Genomic DNA, 23,812 nt, shown 5'->3' with positions numbered 1-23,812 from the left:
TCTTCGTCCTTCTCCTCCTTCTTCACAAACCTGAATGTTCTGCCATTGGGTCAAAAGTTCCGCAATGCAGAACATGAAAAGTTATTAATTGGATTGTAAGTAAAAACATATCTCATTATTGGTTAAAAAGCTTGGAAAAGTAAAACTCACGGCCATTTTCCACCCTTCCAACAAAGAGGCACTCTCTGTGTATCTGTGTTACTGATAAGATATAATAAACAACTAAGTCCAAACAAGAATACTCAATCTCCTGCATCTCAATTCAAACTCTAAGTAAAAAGAAGAGGAAACCACGTCAGATGAAAAAATCAAAACTTTTTGAGTGTCCCACACTGTTTATTTTAAACTTGTTGAAGTGTGTAAGTTTACCATTAGTTCAGCTTTTAAGCTGCATTTATTTTTTGATCTTCAGGGACTAGTTTAGCTCTTCACAATCTTCATTTCTTGTTACTAAATATATTTTAGAGAACAAATTGCTAGTCATACCTGCTAAAGTACTCAATCACCAGGAAAGTCTGCCCTTAAATTTAGGCTTGTTACTACACTTTAATCATAAGCTAGTTGTTTTATTTAGACCTACGTACAAAGATGAATTGGGAAAATCTTTGGAGGGATGGAATTGAACAGGACACGTTCAGGACATGTTCCCTTTCAACCTGTATTAGTTTCAGAGTACAGAAAAAGGCAAGAGGGAATTCTGATACTTCAATGGTTTGTTGGGGCTTTTCTCTGTTTGTGCCTGGTTGTTTTTTTTTTTTATTTGAAGCTGTTTCAGGTGTACTGAAAAGCCAAAGATCTGGATGTGAACAAGGTACCTGTACCTCTAATAAAGGTACCTAAGCTGCTGCTACTGACCCTGAAGAATGGAAGGCTGCTGTGGATAAAGGCATTCTAACATATTTATTATTCCTCCCTGTAAAAGCTAGCATTTAAGGAACTACAGATGCAGGGATACATGCAAGGAGCAAAGGAGCTAAAACAAGCTCCCCACCCTTTGAACTAGACCTAAAAGAAAGCACTGGTTCTGTCCTGAGGAATAAGGCAGAAGCTAAAGGTAAGCTAGAGGGTATCCAAACAGTAAATAATATCCTTACTGACTGACACATCAAGTGTATGTTACCTACTTGTATGAGTTACATAGATGGATAAAGCTGCCTTGAGAATCTGTTTTAGCCTTACTATAGTCACCTGAGGCAGAAAAAAAGTACAAATTTTAGTCTTAATTCTGAGAGGACTTGTACATACATCAGTTTTGAGAACAAGGACTTTAAATGAACTGGTTAGTACTCTTACAGTACATGAAATATTAGAATCAGGTACTTTGTGTCAAACACTAGTCACTTTTTCTTTTCCCCCTTTCCTTTGAAAATACATTAAAATTTTACTGAGAAAAAGAATAAAATAGTAATGTTGATGTGCTAGGCTAACTTAGAATTTACTCTTAAGACCTACTGAACTTGAAAATGCTTGCTTTGCCATTACTGCAGAGTAACAGGTTAAACTTTATGCAACTTAAAGGATTTACTTGCTCTTAGTAGTTAAAAGTTTGGAAGGTACTCTCCTGAAGAACTGGTATTTCATAAAATGGTTGGAAGTATCTTCAAGAGTGGAATAATGGAAACAGTGTGGTAGTACTTAAAAAAATTACATCCTATAGCACTCATAATTAAAAAAAAATAGTTTAACAAGAGAAACAAGCTGGAGAACAGCCAAAAACAGTTCATGAAAAGAGGCAGAAACAGTCCCAGATGCACTCAAGGTGGATACTCAAGTATTTTAAGTGGCCTGTGTTTCACAGAAGGTCCAGTAGTTTAAAAGGGAGAAAAGACACTAATTCTGTGGACTCGCATGTCTTGAGAACACAAAGGGCTTTAGTAGGTAAGGTTGCCAAGCAAGGCATGACTGGAATGTGTAGTGGAATAAAGAATATTGCTTCCTCAATAGAATTCTCCATTTTGCCACAAGAAGGATGATGATCATTAAGATAAAAACATGATTCAATTCCTTTACTAGTAACCTAAATTCATGACTACTTTTAGTTTCATGCTTTTTGTAATATAATTGTTTATAAACTTGCTTAGCTGTAAAGGGTAAGAATGGCAAACCTAACACTGCATTTTGAGTCATACACTACCTGTAACAGCATTCTCCTGCAAGGCAGTCTTTTCAACTTTTTTCCCCCTACAATGTTGCATTATGCTTCAAAAATACAGATGTATAAACAGCCTTAAAGCTGAAAGCCTGTTTTAAGTGTGTGGATGTTCACTGTACTATTGAGAATTGAAACACCAGGCCTGGCTTCCTACACTGCTATAGACAGACTCTTCCATGCTTTTGTACTCTCACAGAAGCAGAGAACAGTCCCGATTTGAAAGGACCCTGTAAGACTATTTATGGGAAGGGTGAGCCTAGATGCGACTCTGAGGAGATAATGTGATTTGTAAAAAAAGACTACATGCCTGTCATTTAGGTGAAAAGCTAAATTGTTGAAGTTACACTTGGGCTGTACTTTCTTGCAGTGAGTATTTTACACAAGGGCTTTCCCAAAAAAAGTCTTCATCAGTAAACTCTCACCTTCCTCTTTCGGTGCCTACTCACTCCCTGAAATTCTGACGTATTTACTCTTGACAATTTTTATTAGAAATGAAACAATTTTGAAATTAAGATATTTATATTTAAGTTTTACTTATACTCAAAGTAGGAAATAACATTCCTTGTAACAGCTCAATGTTTATAATGATACAATGAAAAAGTGATTAACAGTTGGCTTTAAATGATCATTTGCAGACATGACAGTCCTGTAAATTAACCTCTTTTCAGGCATTTAATTATAATATCAGTTATATAATTGAATAGGTACCTCCAGGAAGGAACATTGACATTTTTCCATATGTATAAAGCTTGATTACCAAAAATATAAAAATCCTAAAGTAATTTGAAATACATGAGAGGAAAAAGTGCTATGGTAGAAGTTTAGTATTTTTATCCATGGAGCAAGTTGTAACTTTCAAGAATTTGGTGCATTTTTAGGCACTGTTCTTGTGTTTTCATTTGCCTGGACTATACAGCAGGACTTGAGATGCCCAAAAACTGCTTAAGACAAATTTAAGGCAACCCAGTGCAAAAGCTCAGTGTACATTAGATATATGTAAACAGAACATTTCACAGTAGAAATTGTACAACTATTACAAGTCCATAGTATTAACAAAGGCCAAAACCATTCTGCCTAGAGACACAAATGCAAAATGTAGTTACACTAACCAAGCCAAAAATTAAAAATTCTGGGAAATGAAGTGTCATCATCTCTAACACGAGGCAGATGCATTACATTGCTGTGCTAGAGTAAGTGCTCTGCTTTTCCCCTCTCTACATAACATGCAGTCTCTCCCAAGTTGTTCTGTTCCATTTAGTGATGTACCAGCCAACAGCAGAGCTCCAAATGTTAAAGCAAAATGCACAACACAGCAAACAGATGGAATGTGAATGTACAGATATTGGACCTTTTTAAAAATACAGTACCTAGGATTTCCCATTTTAAACAGTTTTCAGCATATTGCATAGCAGTGAACTCATCTGCTACCTAAAACTGTTGCTGCTGACCCACATGGAGTTCCTCTTCAATCTTCTTTCAGTTTTCTTTCATACTGTACAGTGGGTCCACAAGCTTATTGTGCACATGCATTAAACCTTGGGGGGAAAGCAACAATGCCAGCTTTACATTAGTTATACTTTGTTAACATGTCCTTCTATCCATAATTTTATTTGGAGTTTATTTCAAAGTATACATTTTAAATAGTTCACTGAAGAGAACAACAATGGCTATTTAAAGTAGTTCAAAATCAGAGACAGCAGATATATTCCTGTATCACTTGCATACTAATGACATACTCAGTATCAGCTGAGGAGGGACAAGACAGTTCTCTGATAACAGACCCATAAAGCACATCTGGAATACTTCCAAATGAACTGAATACATCTTTTTTTTGAGTATTTAAAACTGCGTAACAGCAACGTAATTCCCTCACACCACAATTTGCCGTAAGAATCAGATGCACACATAGTGAGACTTCCACAGCTTGAGTTCTTTTGCAATGTTCTAGCATTCTGGTAATACTATCATTATAATAATCATGTACTTGTGGTCCTAGACAGCAAAATCAAATTAAATTATCCAGACTCTTAATGCAGACCCAATTTCAGCAGTTCAACTGTTTTCTGTTCTAGCTGGACATTTTTTTTGTCATATACAAGTCCTCCATAGCTATGATTAAGGGGGTTATTTTTTTTTCCTCTTCAACTCCTTTAATTCTGGAAAATGCTGAAGTGCAATGAATAAAAAAGATGCTTCCCTCTTAAGTTTGCTATAACTTAGTAAAAATGTTACCTACATCTAGGTATGTATGACATTGGATCACAGGCAGGTTTTTAACCTCATTTCACCTTAAGGACTAATAACAGTAATGATCAGTGTTCACAATCTGCAAAGTAAAAAGTCCACTTTAGCATTGAACTAAAGATTCAACTTCTAAAATTAAAATATGTAACATTAATTTTCTTAAAAACCAAGAAAGAAATCTCGCAGTACTGCGTATTTTAGTGATTATCTGTGGCCAAGAATCAAATACCTTTGCTACATGATGCAGCTGGTGGCAACCTTAGTGTCACTGCAGCAACGTGAAATTTGAGTAACTATACAATCTGAGGTCATTGCTGTAGGTGACCACAAAAAAAGGCATCTTAGCAGCATCTATTAATAATCACTATGTGATTATTTAATATAAAATACAGATGTTAGATCAAGTCTAATACTTTTCAGTGTAACAGTGACAAAAACTTAAGTATATATTTGACATAAAAGTCATTTGTCCAGAAAGAGTAACAGCTGCTTACACTGCTCAGACTAGAAACATGTTTTGAGCTTTAGAACATTTAACTTCCTACCAGTATTTTCCTCTTCTAAAAAGGGGAAATGAAAAGAAAATAACTACCCACTTCTTAGATGCATGAAAAATGGTTACAAAGTATTGCTTCTGCCATACTTCATGAAGAATATTTAAATGGTGTTAGTGAAAGTGTTACAGGAAAAACAGTGAGAAACAAATTATTTTTTTAAAGGAATGCACCAGACTTCATAGATGCCAAAACAATTATTTCAAAGGAAAGTCCCACTGTATATTCAAGTATGCTGTGAATAAACAGATTTCTGCATACAGTTTTAAGAGGAGCATGCATATGGAAAAAAACTATCCTGAACTAACTTATCCACAGACAAATTAGTAAATTCAAAATTCATCTTCTGTTTCATTCTTCAAGAAAGGTATTTTCACTTTTACAGTAAGACCATAAGTACACTTGATAATTTTAATCTATAATAAATACGTTTTCAGAAAGTTAGAAAAAAATTGAATAGGTTGATCTATTTACCAGCCAGTGTGGTACTTGATTATAAAACAAAAATATTGCAGTTTCACATTGAAATTTTTAAGTGGTGAAAAATCCCTGTAAATCATTACCACAAACAGCAGTATTAAGAACTACCTAGCTTCCCTAAGAAGTCTAACCTGAAGATCAAGATTCAGAAAAAATTCCAAATTTGACCCACACTGATTTCTTCTCCATCTTACAAGGGGAAAAAATATCACTGATTTGAGAGTAGGTAAAATTAAGCAAGTTTAAAGTAAATTATCTTTTAAAAAATTCTATTGCTGTGTATTACAGTGACACAATAGCACACATTCATAAATTGTAGCCCTTGATGTTTTTAAAGCAATGTTCAGTGTCATTCATTCCTAGTGATTCTACATTAGGTTTGTATTTACCAAGCAAAGCCTCTGCTTATATAAAATACAGGATAATGTTTAAAACTTATCCAAGCAGTCAGAGAAGTTTATCTTTGAAAACAACAGTAAGTATTCTCGAGCAGTGTGATACATGCAAAGATTAACCCTCCCTCCTATCCCACAAATACATAGCAGAGAACAGCACACTGAAAAATCCAAAATTACCAAGTTGGCCACAAGAGGTATCAGGGTAAAAACCACAGAAATGTCCAAAGTGTAATCTAATACATGTATGAGCACTGGTGATATAATGCTCTAAAAAAGAATTTAATAAATTACAATCTTGATCTCTGATACCTCAGCTACTACAGGTACCCAGGCTAGTGAGAAAGACGACTGAGTCACACAATTGCATGTGCTGTGCTAATACAGTAAGGAGGAAATTACTTTTCTCAGCTTCTACACTCTCAGTGAAACAGATTCAGCGTAGGAAGTCTCAATTACTATCAAACATCCTGACTTACTTTAAGTTTGCCCCAATATATCTACTATAAATACGAAAAACACAGTAAAAGGGTGAAATGTTTTCAAAGTCAGTATAGATTGTTATGCTAATTGCACCTGAAAAATGTCCTCAGGTGGCTTCAAAGTCTGTATCACAGTTTACTAGACATCACACTACATCACATAGCAAAAGCAGCATGGAAATGTATCAGGATTAATAAATGTATTGAGTTTTCTTTAAGTGAAACTTTCTAGTATACTTAAGAACTGCAATCTGGAACACCAGATTGCTGCAGTTTGAAATTAAAGATTACCAAACTATTGTTTAAAACTAGAAGCAAAGGAAATACTCTTCCCAAGTAGATTTGTCTGGAATGTAGGTAGCACAAATTATGCCTCCTGGCAATTTTCCAAACACAAGAAATAAGTTAATATTTAATATTTTGGCTATATAACATTATACATTAGTGACTACAGAAGGCTCAGACTTAAATCAATGTAATTTCAAAGCTGTTGGTTTTGCGTAAACACATGTAACCTCTGATTCAGTGCTCACCTTTAAAGTACTTCACAGTTTTAACTCTTAGTTCTAAAGTAGCATCTTCATCACACACAAAGATAGTGCAAGGGTGTTGCTGGAAAGCAGAAACTGTCCACATATGATTGACTCCTTCTTCAATTGCTTTGTACAGCGCAAAAGCCTTATGCGCACCTGTTATAAGAATCATCACCTGCAAAACAAAGGTCTCTTTACTTTCAATCCCAGTAGCAATACTAACTAATCTTGAAAACACACATGCAACTAGAACTAAATGAGTTCTTACTTCTCTAGCATCCATCACTGTACCCACACCAACTGTTAGCGCCATAGTTGGTACTTTAGATAAGTCTCCATCAAAGTATTTAGCATTTGCCAAAATGGTGTCCATTGCTAAAGTCTTTAATCTTGTTCTTGAAGACAAACTTGATCCGGGTTCATTGAATGCAATGTGGCCATCTGGACCAATGCCTTTTCAAAGTTAAAAAAAATAAATCATTCCAGGCCTGAGAATCAACACATATCCTCAAACATTATAAATGAATAAAAAAGGACTCATCCTTTCCTTTTGGTTCCCCATTTTCAATAAAAACTTACTTAAATCATTAGAAACTTGGACACCAACCATTCTGTTTTGGTATTTTTACTGATTCTTTGTTAGTTACAGAACTTTGTTACACAATAATTGAAAAAATCTTGAGTTTTAGTCAAGTTATGAAAATGGTGATTAAAGAATTGGTTTACATGCTTGAATTGTAACTAACCATAGAGCATTTCCTCATACCTCCAACAAACAGATCAATCCCCCCTGCTTCTTCTATTTTCTTTTCAAATGCATCACATTCCGCCTGCAAGTCTGGTGCGTTCCCATCAAGGATATGGGCATTATTCGGATCTATGTCAATATGCTTAAAGAAATTATTCCACATATAGGAGTGATAGCTCTCTGGATGATTTCTGGGAAGCCCTGAAATCATTTAGCGTGAAATTACCACATGACAAGATTTAACCAAACAGCCTTAATTCTAGTCTGTATGTAACTGGTGTAAGGCATGCAAGGCAAACCTGAGCAAATAAAGCAAGATTTGAAACTATGTCGAGAACGAAGGTTTCCTGTTGGCATGTACAAGGTAATTGGTTTACATTCCCTTCACATACATCTTAACACAGAGTGTAAAGCCTTCAATAGAAATGCAGTCACAATACTACATGACAATATAATGTCTACAGAAGTATTGTGAAACACTGAATTTAGACCAGTGTTTATTTTTGCATTTTTGTAGATAAAGAAATAGAGAAAAATGCTTGGACAGCAGTCTAATATAGAAGTACAAACATACTAGACTAAACTGGTGCTTTGACAAAGTATTTAACAGTTTTTATAAGGAGAAAAAAAGAAAAAGTACAGTGTGTTCTCAAATAATAGCACATCTTACCTACATACTCATCCATGTTGAAAGTCTTTACATATTTGAAAGAGAGATCTCCATTTTTGTGATATTCTATCAGCTTTTTGTAGCATCCCAAAGGTGTACTCCCTGTTAAATAAAGTTTTTCTACTGTTCTGTGTATCTGCACAACATTTTAGTGTATTTAAATGCATTCACAGTCAAATTTTGCTACAATGCTTTTCAACATACAAACAATCTGTTGTTTCTCATTTAGTATTTATCAGTTTCTCAAACTACCACAACTTTTCACAGAAATCAAATCCATATTTAAAAATAAAAAATTTAGAACATTACCAAAAATAATACTTATGGTTTTTTAATTACTGTATCTGCTAGCAGTGATACAAACATTGTTCTAGGCTTATTTATTTACAAAGACTTTGAATAAAACTTGCCTGTTGGTAGACCAAGCGTGAAATATCTTCCTTGACTCGGCTTGAACTGGATAATACGATTACAGATGTATTTGGCTGCCCATTCACTAGCCTGATCATAATCTTCAAGAATTACTAGCCTCATTGTGGCAGTGAGGAACTTGTATGATAAAATAAACTTAAACCTGGAGAAAATGTTGAAGTTTTAAAAATAAGAACCACAAGAGTAGTTGTAAAACTCTTAGATTAGAGAGGAGATAAAAAATCATCTTTCATACTGATGACTTGCATTAGCATACCACACTCTTGCAGTTCTAGTTCAAGTTGGACAATCAAAAGAAAAGCCACAGAATCCAAATGATCGATTACAGTCAAAATATTTATTAAAATCCACAAACTAATTTAAAGCAATTTATAAGAAAAAGCTAAAACAAGATGAGAACAAGCCATTTTAAACTTCAGTATTTTGGTCAAGTGTTACCATTATAAAAGAGGAAATACTCAAATACCAAGATTAATTCCTGTTTCTTATGACCAGCTGAATGCCTAAAACTTCCAAAACAAGACCCAGAGTAATCCCATGTTTCTATAGTCAAAATACCTAACTGGGACTAAATAATTAAGACTCCTTTCACTCCCACTCTAGCTCCTTAACAATGCTTCAGTAACTTTATTAATCTGCAAAAAGAAATGTTAAATCGTTAGAGATATTTGAAATGTTTGCAATTCACAGAAAAAAATACTCACGAGGTCACGTTTTTTCTTTGTCACATAACTTTAAATAGAAATTTAAAGGACTTTATTTTGAGTGCAATTGTATCAACTTTTAAGATTAATATCCAGAAAGTAAGCTTGGTTGCTAGAAGTATAAAAGCATCTCCTGCATATAAGTGAAACTCTTTTTTCCACGAGTTTCTGTTTAACAAAGTCAGGTAATTACCCGAAAGACTGAGGCTCTTTCACCAGTTTGTGATGTGTTAGTCTTCTGTTCCCAGGTGTGGGTGTGCTCGGCATTAGCCAGAACACAACAGCTACCAGAAGCCTAGGGCCAACTATGTCCACGCTACTCTCAGCTGACCCAGTGATTTTAAAACAAATGTGAATTAAAGTACTTTAAGAAGGTACCATTTTGTCCCACTAAACAAGGAAGAAAGTGATCATCACCGTGTGCTGCCTCTGCCGCTTCCTCTCCCTGGACAGCTGTGCCGTGACAAGTCACACTCACCTTTGCCGAGGAAACGCTACTCCACAGACACCCAAAGGAGTTAACGCACATCCCCGAGGAGGAAAAGCAGGCCAGCAGGAATAGACTCCGCGGCTTTAGGGCGGCCTCTCAAAATCCCAGCAATTTTACGTGGGAACACGGGGAGCAGGAACCCGCGGACAGCACCAGAACCACCGCGGATTTTGGCTAAGGCCACTTATTTTTTGGTTTTGGTTGGCGATTGGGGGGGGGGGGGGGAAGATAAACCTACACTGGTAGAGGATGAGACCTGCAGCCGAAACGCCGCCGGCACAGCAGCCCCGGGCCCTGCGGCCTCCCCTGCCCCCGCCCGCGGGCACCCGCACCTGCCCGGCCCCGCTCACCCGGCACAGCCCGCGGCGGCCACGAGCGGCACCAGGACGAGGAGGAGGAAGATGAAGAAGAAGAGGAAGAGGAGGAGGACGGGGACCGCCGCCCGCCCCGCAGCTCCCGCCCCGCCGCCTCCAGCGGAACGCGGCGCGCGACCCGGAAGCGGCAGGCGAGGACGGGAAATGGGCTCCTCTTCCCCCTCCGTTTCCGGGCGCCTGCGGGCGGGAGCGAGGGAGCGCTCGTCCGACTCCAGCCGAGGAGCCCGGGAGCTGCCGGGGCTCGGGGCGCTCCAGCCTGCAGCACGGCTGTGCACAACCTCTTCTTGGAGCCTCCCTGCTGCGGAGCACTCTGAGATCTTAATGGGAAAAGGTTCCCCTGTAACTTAAATATTTACGTGATGCAGCTACGAAAGAAGCTGTGCGTAGTTGCTGGAAAAAATTAATGAGGTGAAGCATCAACGTCTTGGTGAATCACAAGCTGACCATAAACCGGCAGTGCCCGGGCGGCCAGGAGGGCCAGTGGAAGCCAGGGGATGCATGGGGAACAGTGTGGCCAGCAGGTCGAGGGAGGTGATGCCACCCCTCTGCTGAGCCCTGGTGAGGCCGCTTCTGGGGTGCTGTGTCCAGCTCTGGCCTCCTCAGTGCAAGAAAGGCAAGGAGCTACTGGAGAGGGTCCAGCAGAGGCCACAAAGGATGAGGGGTCTGGAGCATCTCTCTTATGAAGAGAGACTGCAGCAGCTGGGCCTGTTCAGTCTCTGGAAGAGAAGACTGGGAGTGGGTCTCATCAATGCATATCAATATCTCAAAGGCAGGTGTCAGAGGATGGTGCCAGATCCTTTTTGGTGGTGCCCAGTAGAAGGACAAACAGTAACATCCATCAACTAAAACAAGAAATTCCACCTTGAGCTAAAGAACTTTACCTTGAGGGTGACAGAGCACTGGAACAGGCTGCCCAGGGAGGTCATGAAGTTTCCCCTCTCTGGAGACCAAAAACCCACCTGGACACATTTCTGTGTCACCTGCTCAAGGTGACCCTTGCCTCGGCAGGGGGGTTGGACCAGATGATCTCCAGAGGTCCCTTCCAACCCTAACAATTCTGTGGCTCTGTGATTCTCTTTTTGCTTTAAAAGCAGTCAAGTAATTCCATAGCCTTAGCTAAGCTATAATTAAACAGATGTGTAATAGAAGACCAGGATCAATCTGTTTACTGGGCAGAAGTGTAATTGTCTGAAGAAAAACATGATTGAAGGGTAGAAGAAGGGAAGCTAATAAAGTAGACTCTATTTCAAAAAAAAAGAAAAAAGAGAAGAAATATGGGGTCCTACATGAGCATAATGATACATTTTTTTGGCAAGACTGAGATTCGCTCAGTTTATTAGAGCATGATGCTAATAATGCCAGTGTTTTAATGTGGATTTGATCCCCATACAGTTCATTCACTTAAGATCCATCCTTGTGGGTCCCTTCCAACTCAGTATACGCTGTGATTCTGCAAGCCTGTCTAGCAAGCTTTAGAAAGATTGAGAAATACTTTGCCAAGGGCATGAAAGGTGTGTTTGCAAGCTTGAGGGGAAAAATATGTCCTTCTGAGTTCTCTGGGGCTTAGCAGGCAACTGATAAAAATACCTTTTGTTTCAAAACCCACCTTTCATTTGAATTTAACTTTCTAATATAAACAATTTTAATTCATGCATGTTCTTCTGATAAAGTCTTTATCTCAGAAATTTTACCAGGTCCTAAAGAATAGTGTTTTGCACAATTTCTTGAGTCATGCTCTGAGCCTCTGCTGCTCTCATTGTTTCAGAGTATACTTGCAGTGGAAGTGATTTTCAGATTCTATGTAACAATCTAAGTTTTACCTCTAGATTTCAATTCTGGTTTTTTCCTACCTCTGTGGATCATGTGTAACACCTCAGTGGTAAACTACTTCTGCATACAGCAGACTAGTTAACACATTTCTTTGGTATTACTATACACCTGGGTACCTACAGGCCTGAAATCACACCCCTCCCCCAAAGGCTCTGTTGATTTCCACGATTTGAAAATCCTTTTTTTTTTTGTCACTACATAAAAACTCTTAAAATTCAGGTAACAGGCTCCCCCTTGTTGCCTGTTCTCCTGGAGGTCTGAGAATATGTGACGTACTGTTCTACACCCAGTGGAACTTGTCCTTTTTCCTACTGCCTCTAAATTTGAAATAGCAGCTTGTCTGTTGCCTTTTAGCAAACTTGACAATGTTATCAACTGCTTCTATTAGAGAAATTCCCTGTCTTTTGTAAACACATTCAGTTCTTATTCCCATTGTTAGTATGCTAATATCTAGGATGTGATTTTCCAAGTCATTCTTCAGATTTTCCTTTCTAATCAGTAGCAGATGAAAAATGCTCTATGTGCACTGAATGTTGTTGCTAACGATTGCTAATTAAGATGCTGCTAAAAAAAAAAAAACAAGTTAGTTCCTTATTACATTTCATTGAGTAGCATAAATAAAGATTTCAAACTCTCACAGTTATAATATTTATTATCAGTATCTGTTGCTTTTGGAAACAGTCTTTCTGTAATATTTTTTTTTCTTTTGTTGTCTAAATGGCCCTTTCTTTTAAGTATTAATTAATTTACTCGTGGTGATCTGATTTGTATACATCTACTATGATCAGATGGCTTTTGTGCTGCTTTTTTTAAACCTGTGTTTAAGTGACTGAATTTATACTGGATGTACTTCAATAGTACCCAAACTACATAGAGTTTTATCTGAGGAGGACCACCTCAATTTCAGGTGAATCCAGACTTTTAGCAAGGTAGCTGTTCCTTTAGATTCCCTCTGATTTAGTTGGAAGAACAAAGGATCCTGGACAAAGCTGGGACCTTTCCTATGAAGGAAAATTACTCAAATGGGCGTTGACATGCAAGAAAGACTCTGAGAACAAAACAAAAAGGTTGCAATGAAAGTACTTGCCAAGGCTTTAAATGTAGAGATTGAGAAACAAGGAATTGATGAAAAGACTTTAAGAAAAAGACTCATGCTTATTACCTTGCTGAATTGAACACTTTTATTGAGTCTGGCTGAGGTGGAGTAATTTTCCCATAGCATCTCTCGCAGTGCTATGCTTTGCATTGGTGGCTAGAAAGGTGTCAATAACAAACACTCCAGTGTTTTGGCTGCTGCTGAGTAGCCCTCCACACCATCAAGGCTGTCTCTCCAGCATTCCCCCTGGCCAGGAGGCTGGGAGTGGGCAAGATCTTGGGAGGGGACACAGCCAGGACAGCTGACCCACTGACCAAAGGATATTCTGTAAGATACCTGCTCAGATACAACATCTAAGAGAAGGTTGGAGAGGGAAGGGGGTGGGGCGGAGAGAGCCAGGCATTTGTTATCATGGTGTTTGTCTTCCAAAGCAACTGGTACACACACTGAAGCCCTGCTTCCTGGGAAATAGCTGGACATCGCCTGCTGATGGGAACTAGAGAATAAATCTTGTGTTTTCATTCGCTTCCATGTCCCGCCTTTTCTTTATCAAACCGCCTTTATCTTGATCCATGAGGTTTTTTTTGTCCGTCTTATTTTTTTCCCACACTCTCCTCCTGAGGAGGGGAGTGATAGAATGGCTTGGTCAGCACCTGGTGTCCAGCCAGGGTCGACCACCACAGTTCTGCTGTGTAACACCTGTGCAGTCAAGAATAAGGATACAAAATAACATAGCAGCTGAAGCCTTTTAGAGGGTGATAACTGTGGGGAGACCGGGAAAAACTGCTGTGAAGATTTTTTTTTTTTTTCCTAATTTTCAGAACTCTGAAAGAATGTGAAAACAGTGGTTGTTAAGCCTGGTACTTCATTTAATGCCACAGGGTCAATAGCCTGCTGTTTTCCTGCCATTAAGGCAGACTGAATTTCTGGTAACTTCATTTGTCTTCTGGACATAAGCCTGAGGGGACCAAATCCACTTGGCAGCTTTGCTTATTTCTCACAACGACTGAAGGTAGTTTGACATGTGCATTGCATCCCTGTACTTGTCACAGCTTTCTTCAAAACTTCCCTGGTTAGATCTCACCATGTTTCTATGAGCTGGGGGGTACATGGCATGTAATGTCTTTTGGGTTTATTGTTTGCAACAATCCCAGTGGAACCATTTTTCAGTGAAATAGGAAACATTAGATTCTGTGATGCCAGGACTGTGTCACCAGAGACACAAGTGAAGCATCTGTCTAATATTTAGCACCATCTTAATTTTCATAGGCAAGGCTTTGAGTCAGTTTGTGAAGCTCTATGTAGTAACAGGTAAGTACCCTATGCTTTTGTTTTCCATTTTTGTTCTTGAAAAGTGTCGGTGCTACCTACATGGATTCTGGTGGAGTCTGTACCAAAGTAGTCACTCAGTACCAGCTGGTTATGAACATAACAGTTGGTCACTACAGAGTAAACAATAAAGGTGATGAGGAGAGTATTTATCATCAGCCTGTTACCTTTTTGCTGGTGAACTCTTCTTCGGAGTAGGGGTTCAGTGTGGGAGTTTGCTACTTGCTCCTACTTCATTTTGCCATGTAGAGAGATCTGATGCTGATTATTTTCCTGTGCTCCTGAAGTGCCAGGATATTTCTCCACAAGTCTCTCTGCCAGAAAAAGCAGGCAGGGGTGCCTGCTACACTCCCTCCAGATCAGATCTTTCCCTTTTACTGATGTGTCAGCTGCCTCATAGGTATGGGTGCATGAACAGGTTGGCTGTGCCCCTGCAGTATGGAACATTCTTGATGTATGCAGGGGTGTTGAGAGAAATTGCTGATGGTGCTCTCAGCTGCTGTTAAAGCCTGCTCCTTTCAGAGTACATAGTTTAGACTGGGCACAGAAATATACAGGATGTGTTAAATACTCCATGCTATTCCAGCCACCCAGATGGAAAATAGGTTCCCTGGTTTTGCAGCCAGGCCATTCTATGCCAGTCAGCTGAGTGCTTAGGTGTGTTTCTGGGTGTATGTTATTTATGAGTATCAAGAAACTTTGTGAGTCCTTAGTGCTCATGAAAATACTCTCATTTGACTGTGTTTGTGCAAAAGTAAACTAGGATTTAAGGTTTCATGCTAGGTATTCGAAGATGATGGGAGCTAACCAGAGAAGTCATGGTAAATGTTTTTTTATTAATACTTGAAAAGAAAATCATGTTGCATCCCATTTAAGATTGTTGCTTTTTTTGTCCAATGGACTTTGCCTTTTGCATTATGGTTTGTTTTTTGGTTTTTTTTTTTTGGTTTTTTTTTGGTTTTTTTTTTTTTTTTTTTGTTTTATTTTTTTTAGAAAAGCTTGGAGAGATCAGAATTATAAAACATATTCAAGAAATGTAATTTGGACCTATTATCAGTGTATTGAGTAAACGTTTCAAACAGCAGCTCTGGGGGGTTTTTTAGCCTTTTTTGCTCCCCAGGTGCCTCTGTTCGGGCAGGGTGAGTGCTGGGGCTGCGCCGGGCGGGGCGGTGGCGCGGTGCGGCCGCCAGGTGCCAGCAGCGGCCCGCGCAGCGCCCGGAGAGCCCCGGAATTCTTCGTGTTCCTCGGCCCGACCGCCGCCTCTCTGCGTTCCAACAGCTGGCATCGAACACAAAGAATCACCTTCAGACTCCTTGAAACATAAATAAATTAGTATCCATAGCTATATCAAAGACTCCAGTAAAGTGGGATTCATATATTGGTTTTTTACAGCTAATTTCTTTCGATACATAGAAATTTATTTTTTGAAATTCTGCTGGTGTCCTCTGCCTTGGGGGCCATGCTCTCTGTATAGGCTGGGGCATGGCTTGAGCAGATCAGATGGGTGTTTATCTGGCCTCACTTGGTATTTTCTGTGTTACCGTTTTAACTAGAGACTTTTCCAGTCTACTCACACTTATCTGCAGCAGCCCACTATCAAGCAGAGCTTAGAAAATGGTTATTGCACAGTGCAGCTGCTGAAGTGTGGGTTCTGCCTGGTTCACTGTTTCCTGAAATGGAAGATAATGGTTCTTGCCCAACCTGGGGGCGTTACAAAAGAGCTGAGAAAATAGAGAAGGCTTAAACAAATTCTTCTCCCAGGAGAATTCCTTTTTTTGTAATCTCTACAAACAAGAGCAGCTGCCTGTCACCAGAGGGTGGGCTGTTCTCTGCTGACTGACAATTTGAGGTTGTGTATGCACCTGTTTCAGAGACAAAACAGCTGATCTCCAGGTGACTCCCATTACAAACCCTTTTTCTCTCTTAGTATATAACTGACTGCTTTTTTGGTGAGATTTTTGTGCTCATATGATGACTTAGGAATCTCCTATGGGAATGCAGGTGTGTTGCTGTTCCCACCCATTCTACCCCTATCCTGGGACCAATCAAAACTTCCCTCATACTTTGTCACTGGAAAGCACTCATCATTCTCATAAACTTGTTAGTGTAATTTTGAACTTTGAGAGAGATAAATTGTAACAAAGTTAAATGTTCCCTTTAGAAATTGATTTGTCTTAAAACTGTTTTGGCTTTTGACAGTCATGATAAAACGTGGGATGAGAGACTATTTGGACATGATAACGCCTCCAGAAAGTATATTTTATTGTACCAAACTAATGGTTTGGCATGTATGTCATATATATACGTATATGTGTGTGTGTGTAAAATAGTTTGTTATTTTATTTGACTTGTCAGATCTCTGTTGCCAAGAGAGGGTGGTGATCAGCAGCAGAGGAGGTGAAAAACCTGAGATTTGTCCCTGTCTCTCTAACACTGTATCCTGTATTTCTTTAACAAAGTCCTTGTAGTTTCAGGCTTTCCAAATACGTATTTATATTTTTAGATCTAAAAATATACAAAATGCAACCCATTTACTTCAAAACCTATAAAATCTATTCATACTCTACAGGTGGGATAATACTAGCACAGATTTTGAAAAAATGTACATGTCTTAATTCACCTCAAAGTTAGTGCAGTTTGTGAAAGAAAATACATTTGTGGTTGACATTACCTTTGGGTTTAAATGTTTTTAGCAGGCACTTGGGCAAGCTTGAAACTGTGCCAGGATCTGACTTAGGTAGGCAGAGCAGGCAGAAAGTATCCACCACTCCAGCATCTCCTGCATTTTCCAGGAGCACAGGGGGACAAATCAAATAGTCACAAAGTAGAAAAAGCTGGAAAGCACGGGCAAATATTTAGGATGGCTGCTGTTTGCTGAGCTTTCCTGACACTTGGAGTTGCACCTGCAGACAATTCAACAACAAGAGTAACCTCTCTCCCTGTGGGCATGGATGTCAGTGTGGCACAGGCGATACACCTAACCAGAGCAGGGAGTTAGGGTGCCACTGCTCTTTGGTTAAGGGTTTGCACACAAGGCTTTATGAGTTTGCCTCTCCATGCTCAGTTTGTCATCCTTAAAGATCACACTCTTTCCACCTTCCTCTCATACTCCTTCCCTGCCGAGGCTTTACAGTGCTTGAAGTCCTTCTCTGGCAGGAAGGATAGGGCCTCTCCCAGACTTGGTTTGAACAATGCAGACAGAAGCTAAAGACAGTTTTCAGTTAATTTGTGTGTTATCAGTGATATGAATGTTTTGGCTGTTAGTGGAAAACGTACTTTGTGCTGAACTCCTTTCAGAAGTTTCAGGTTGGTTGCTGCCTGTGTGTAGTGGGACAACAGCCAGTATGTGGGGAGCTGTTTTCTTCATGCTGTCCTAGCACTCCCCCAGGGTATTTAGATAATGCAGAAAACAGGCTACATATCGCCTCCTGTGGCTTTCCCTAGGGGAGAAAGGGTACTCTGAGAGAGTACAGAATATACTTTGGGAGCTGGGACGACCAGTGTGTTTGTAAAGAGTTTGAAGAACTTGTAGACCCAGGCCTGACTTGTGCTACAGTGTAAGCTGTGGTAAAACTCACTCTGCTATGTTGATCCTGCTCTCCCCTTAGTGGTTTTTACCTTGGAAGGACAGAGGACTCTGCTTGTGGCCATAAGATTGAATAGAAAACAAAGTGGGGCAGGCAGGCTCAGGGAAGACGTGGACATGAGGCAGACAGGACTGTACTGATTATTTGGATAAGCATATTTGTCATTTTCAAAATGTTTTCCTCTTTTCACCTATGCAGAGCAGAGACATGAATTATAAAGGGTGCACATTTGTGAGTGATAATAGCAAAACCTTTCAGAAACATTTCTTGGCATTTGCTTTAAAATTTGATAAATTTTTAAAAAAGGCTTCCAGTACAATTAATCTCTAAATTTTATTAGCCTTATTCCTAGAGTGACTGTCCTCCTGCAATGGCAATGAGCCTGTGTTTCTAATTGCTTGTTGTCTCATCTCCACCTATCTACTTTTTATACCTCTGTTAAGGTTAGAAAGCCTTAATAGGAAATAGAAAAGCATTTTAATACTTCAATATGTTTGTGATTCCATGAGGCAGATGAAAGTAGGGCTTGCTCTGAATCTGAATGATGGTTGCAAATTGTGATTTTTTAGGCAGTGGTCTGATTTGTGGCTGGACCTGTTGGAGCTTGCACATGGCACCTTGGGCTGCTGCACTCTGAAATTCAGTCTCATGCCTGTGTTGTTACAACTGACATCTGTTTCAGTAACCTGCAGCCAATGTTCCCCATGAGCTCCTGTAATTGCTGTTGGCAACTGACACAGCCAGATTATGTCTAGGAGTAGATGCTCCTGCTGATTTCAATTTAGGCAAGGCATGAATCCACAAACGAGAAGCCGCAAACGGTTGGAAGGAGTCAGCTCGTAACTGATTCACTGATGTATGGTAGGGGTGTACTGAGGACAAATCACATGGATGGTTTTTTGCATACAGATGGCTGCTTGCTTAAAGAAGACCTTCTCTGTTCATTCTGGAGATATGTCACATGCTCTTTGACTAAGAATATGGGACAGTTGCCTCCATCCTTTTAGCTGCTTCTAATTCAAAAACAAGGAGCACCCACAATGCTAAATTCCTCTTCCCGTTGTAGAACATACTAGGCTAGATGAACCTTTGCTTTGATCCATTACAGCTGTTCTTTTATTCTTATAAAATATTTAACTATAAAATTAAAATCTAATTAAAAATAACATTATATAAATATTATATTTTATTATATAGAATTAATATTATTAAAGTTAAAATTTAATCAGAAAATTAAAATTTTCTTGCTTTCAAATTTATCTGCAGATGGGGAACATTCCTGACACAGAAGAAGCCAGGTGAGAAGAACATACTGTTGGTCAATGCCATGGAAAACCATCATAAGCTGGAAATACAAAGAAAATCTGAGAGAACCTAGGAGAAAATTGAAGATGGGCTTGTGGGAGAGAACCACTAGAGAGATACAGAGAAAAAGTATGGTTCTACTGCCTCCAAACAGAGAACCCATCCTACATGAGTTCGATGTCATTTCTGTGCACAAGGGTCCAAAAAAATTTTATATCAGTGTTTAAGTTACATGGTGGCTCCTTACAGGTTTTCAGTCATGCACATGCAATTTATTTGCAAAGCCTTTTACTTGGCTTGGAAATTCCTCTGATGATCCTCCAGTGCATAGAATCCCAAAGATATGTTATGTTGTGCTATTTAAGCATGTAAGTTTAATTTGGACAGTAATTGTGAAGTAAAATTCTGATTCAGAGAAAGGATTGTCAAATCATTCGTAATTTATATTTTCTACCCTACATTTTGAATGTATCCTTATTGTTTTATATGGAAATAAGCAGAAAAAAAAAAACCCTAAACAGGGTATTGTTGCTGGGTTTTACCTTTTTTTTTCCTTTCAGCCTAATTATTGTTATGTGGGAAAAATTTGCATTTTTCTCTGTAGTGAAGAGAGAAATTGTTTGTGTGTCTTATTTTTCTGATTTCTTAATTCTGGCACTTGATGACCTGAAATATGTTCCATGAAAGACCATTTTATCTCATAGACTCATAGGATAATTAAGGTTGGAAAAGACCTCTAAGATCATCAAGTCCAACTATTAACCTGACATTGTCAAGTCCACCATGAAACCATGTCTCTAAGTACCACATCTATGTGTTTTCTGAACACTTTCAGGGATGGTGATTTCACCACTTTCCTGACAAGTGCTTGGAAACCCTTTCAATGAAGAAAATTTTCCTGATACCTAATCTGAACCTGCCCTGGCACAATTTCAGCCTGTATTCTCTTGTCTTACTGCTTTTTACCTGGGAGTAACCTCCTTTCAGTTGTAGAAAGTGATGAGGTCCCCTCTGAGCCTCCTTTTCTGCAAGCTAAACAACCCCTGCTCCCTCAGCAGCTCCTTGTAAGACTTATGTTCCAGAACGTTCATCAGGTCCATTGCCCTTCTCTGGATATGCTCCAGCACCTCAATGTCCTTCTTGTAGTGAGGGGCCCAGGACTAAACACAGGGTTCTAGGTGTGCCCTCACCAGTGTCAGGGGCGATTATTGCCCTTGTCCTGCTGGCCACACTATTGCTGATACAGGCCAGGATGCCACTGGCCTTTTTGGCCACCTGGGCACACACTGGCTCATTTTAAGCCAGCTGTTGACCAGCGTCTCCAGGTCCTTTTCTGCTGAGCAGCTTTCCAGCCACTCTTCCCCAAGTCAGTAGTGTTGCAGAGGGCTGTGACCCAAATGCAGGACTGGGAACTTCACTTTGATAAACCTCATACAGCTGGCTTCAGCCCATCAATCCAGCCTGTCCAGATCCCTCCATAGACCTTTCCTACCTTCCAGCAGATCAACACTCACACTCAAGTTGGTGTCATCTGCAAACTGACTCAGGGTGCCCTTGAGGCCCCCATCCAGATCATCAATAGAGATATTGAACCAGACTGGTGCCAGTACTGAGCCCTGGGGAACACCACTCATGATTGGCTGCCAGCTGGATGTAACTTCATTCACCACCATCTCTGGGCCCGGCCATCCAGACAGTTTTTACCTGGTGAGCAGCGCACCTGTCCAAGCCATGAGCAGTTTCTGCAGGCAAATGCTGTGGGAAATGATGTCAGAGGGTTTGTTAAAGTCCAGGTACACAGCATCTACAGCCTTTTCCTCATCCATTGGGCATGTCACCTTGTCACAGAAGATCAGGTCAGTCAAGCAGAACCTGCCTTTCATGAACTCATGCTAGCTGGACCTGATCCCCCGGTTCTCCTGTATGTGCTGTGTGATCTCCTGTAGCCTCTTACAGCAGTCAGCTGCTGTGTCCTGACAGCTGCATGGAAGGAACTTTTTGAAAACTTCTCAAAATATGTCTTTTTCTTTCCCTCTTCTTTTCTGTCTAACTCTTCAGCTAGTAAGGTGCTATATCATGTAATGTCTATCAAACCAAAGACATTTTATTGATCATCTGAGAGTGCATGGTGTTTTTTTGCAACTGAAACACCTCCATCATTTCTTTAGGAGTTTGAAGGCTTCAGGGAGCACATGTTTTTGCATACATGAGCAGAACTTTCTTTGGCATCAGATGTGCAATGTACTACACTGTCAAGAACTAGGATTAAAGGGTTTGCCCTACCATCTGTCAGACTGTCATTTTCAATAAATGCTATGTCACTGTGATATTATTATGGCAGAGATGCTGGCTAAAAGTGGAATGCACGCATCATCCTAGGAGGATATTTCTGAAGTAAAGTGTGGCAATAAAAAAAAAGAGTGGATTTTTTTTGCTTGGTTGGTTTGGTTTTTTCACAGCTGTTAGAGAAAAATGGCCAGAACTTAAGAACTTCTGTGGAAGCCAAATATTGGACAATGAGGAAAACACTTTCTTCTTGACCCAGTACATATCATACACAATATGTCACAGTCATTTGAGACCATCACACATGGCGTAATTGACCCAAGCTTTGGCCTTTTTTTTTGTGTTTGCCTGTGCTCCTAGCTGGGAAGGCCACAGCCCAGTGAAAAGTCACGTAATCACACACCACTGTTCCTGCTGCTTTGCAGGTAGGAAGGCAAAAGCATTCCAGACACTGTTGCTGGAGGGTTATTTCACATGGGAACTTACTCACACTCCTTGAAGGTACAGGCAAGTTCATATTGGTGGTTTTTGTCTGTGTTGGAGATGCAGCAGAAATTCTAGGATAAGATCTTTAATTGATAATTTTTTTCCCTTGGGAAATATTACAAAGGAAATTACAGAGGCTGCTGGGGGCAGTTCTTCTCAAACTGTCAAGTGATCTGTGCAAGGCAGTTCAGGATTTTCACCAAGACTTGACCTGCTGTGCCCACATTTCTCTGGCTCCCAGTTACACATGTTGTCTGGGATGATCTCTCAGAAATATCCTATGCTCCTTTCTACAGCTGGGTAAAATCACAGCACCTTTATCACAGATAATCACTTTGTCGTGTCTCAAAAGCTAGGTGGGCTTTTCTGTGTGTTAATGCTGGTCTAGAGTCCCTCAGTAACGCAAAATGCAGACAGATGTGTGCCGAGAAAACTGGGCACTTAGGAGATACAGCTTCTGAATGCTGACTTTCTGGCTCCAGCCAGAAAATGCACATCAAGACATTAGAAGGCTGTGCTTGGCAGTTCCTGAGAACCAAGGCAAGAATTCCAGAGATTTGCATGTAGTTCTTCTGAATATAGAGGGTTTTGTTCTCCTAAAATGCTTTTTCTACCTACAAATTTTTGTGCAATCTCAGTGCATGAAAGCTGTGCATTTTTCTTCCAGAGTTTTTTTTAGTCCACTGTTTTCTGCTGCCAGTGCTGGCTTATGTAACATGCAGCATGATAAGGATCTCTTCACAGACAACAGCAACCCAGCCATGAAATCAAAATCTTTTGATCATGTTTAAAGGAAGAGCTTGTTTTTCTTCTTTTGCCATTGTATTGGGCTGTCCTTTCTCTTCTGGTGTCATTGAAGTTAGGCAATCATAAGTATAGTTGCATGATATATGAGATGAAACACTTGTATAGTCATTAATAAAATGACTAAATTGTTGACAGCTCTGCTGCTGTCTCTGCCAATTACCTTATTTCCATTCTAGGAACAAATGTGGACCACTCTGGGCTAAATGAGACATTCTGGAAAACATTGTGGTAGGTCTTTGTGCCAGAAGAACACAGCAGACTGTGAAACACTGCAGGGTTACAGGTGAGCAGCAAGAGGATGGGTACTTGCTGGTACTGCCAGATGCAAAACATGGATCAAGGTTTCCCACTTATGTTTTTGGTCAGGAGAAAAAATTTAAGTATCTGTTGTTTTATTCTAAAATACAGATTAATTACTTCTGGGTGTTTAGTTTTATTTCCAGGGAATATTCAGGGCATGAATAGGCCATAAGTCTATAGGGAATCACCAAGTCATTAAAAAGCACTGGTTTTTAAGAGAGCGTTTAGTCCATTACTCAGCTTCAGTTGCAGCCATATCTTTCCAGGCAGTTTCTTGTCTAGACTGTTTTTTAAAACCTTCTCTGGTGGTTATTTCATAGTCTCCTCCAGTGCTCAATTATCCTTGCTATTGTAATGTCTGTTCTGATGTCTAACCTAAATTTCCAGCTTGTATAATTTGATACAATTACATTTGCTTCTTACGCAAAGGTCGTGGCATCAAGGATTCCTTTTGTCATTGTAGAAACCTTTCTTCTCTTTGAAGACCACTCTGATGTTTCCTCTCAGTTCTCCCATCCCTAGACAAAA

The 23,812-nt window shown here is 39.6% G+C and overlaps 1 protein-coding gene across 4 annotated transcripts; it reads right to left on the bottom strand.

The window, feature by feature from the left end:
* Nucleotides 1-787: 787 nt before the first annotated feature.
* On the bottom strand, nt 788-10,392 carry GNPDA2 (glucosamine-6-phosphate deaminase 2). 4 transcript variants are annotated; one of them, XM_042053859.1, is made up of 7 exons: nt 10,235-10,383; nt 8,669-8,832; nt 8,259-8,360; nt 7,607-7,789; nt 7,109-7,293; nt 6,841-7,015; nt 788-3,687 (listed from the first exon to the last, which is right to left on the bottom strand). In XM_042053859.1, exons 2-7 carry the CDS (start codon nt 8,790-8,792, stop codon nt 3,629-3,631), a joined length of 828 nt encoding a protein of 275 aa, XP_041909793.1. In that variant the 5' UTR covers nt 8,793-8,832; nt 10,235-10,383; the 3' UTR covers nt 788-3,628. The 4 variants fall into 4 exon arrangements, with proteins under 4 accessions (XP_041909793.1, XP_041909791.1, XP_041909794.1 ...); XM_042053857.1 differs by having other exon boundaries at nt 6,841-7,293; nt 10,235-10,392; XM_042053860.1 differs by lacking the exon at nt 8,259-8,360 and having other exon boundaries at nt 10,235-10,385.
* Nucleotides 10,393-23,812: the final 13,420 nt, after the last annotated feature.

The sequence above is a fragment of the Corvus kubaryi genome, unplaced genomic scaffold (genome assembly GCF_017639235.1).
Source record: "Corvus kubaryi isolate FWS band 111438036 unplaced genomic scaffold, C.kubaryi_AGA036_p1.0 split1-131, whole genome shotgun sequence".
Lineage (NCBI taxonomy): Eukaryota > Metazoa > Chordata > Aves > Passeriformes > Corvidae > Corvus > Corvus kubaryi.
Note: the sequence above shows the minus strand (reverse complement) of the source record. Positions and strands in the feature narration are given on the sequence as shown.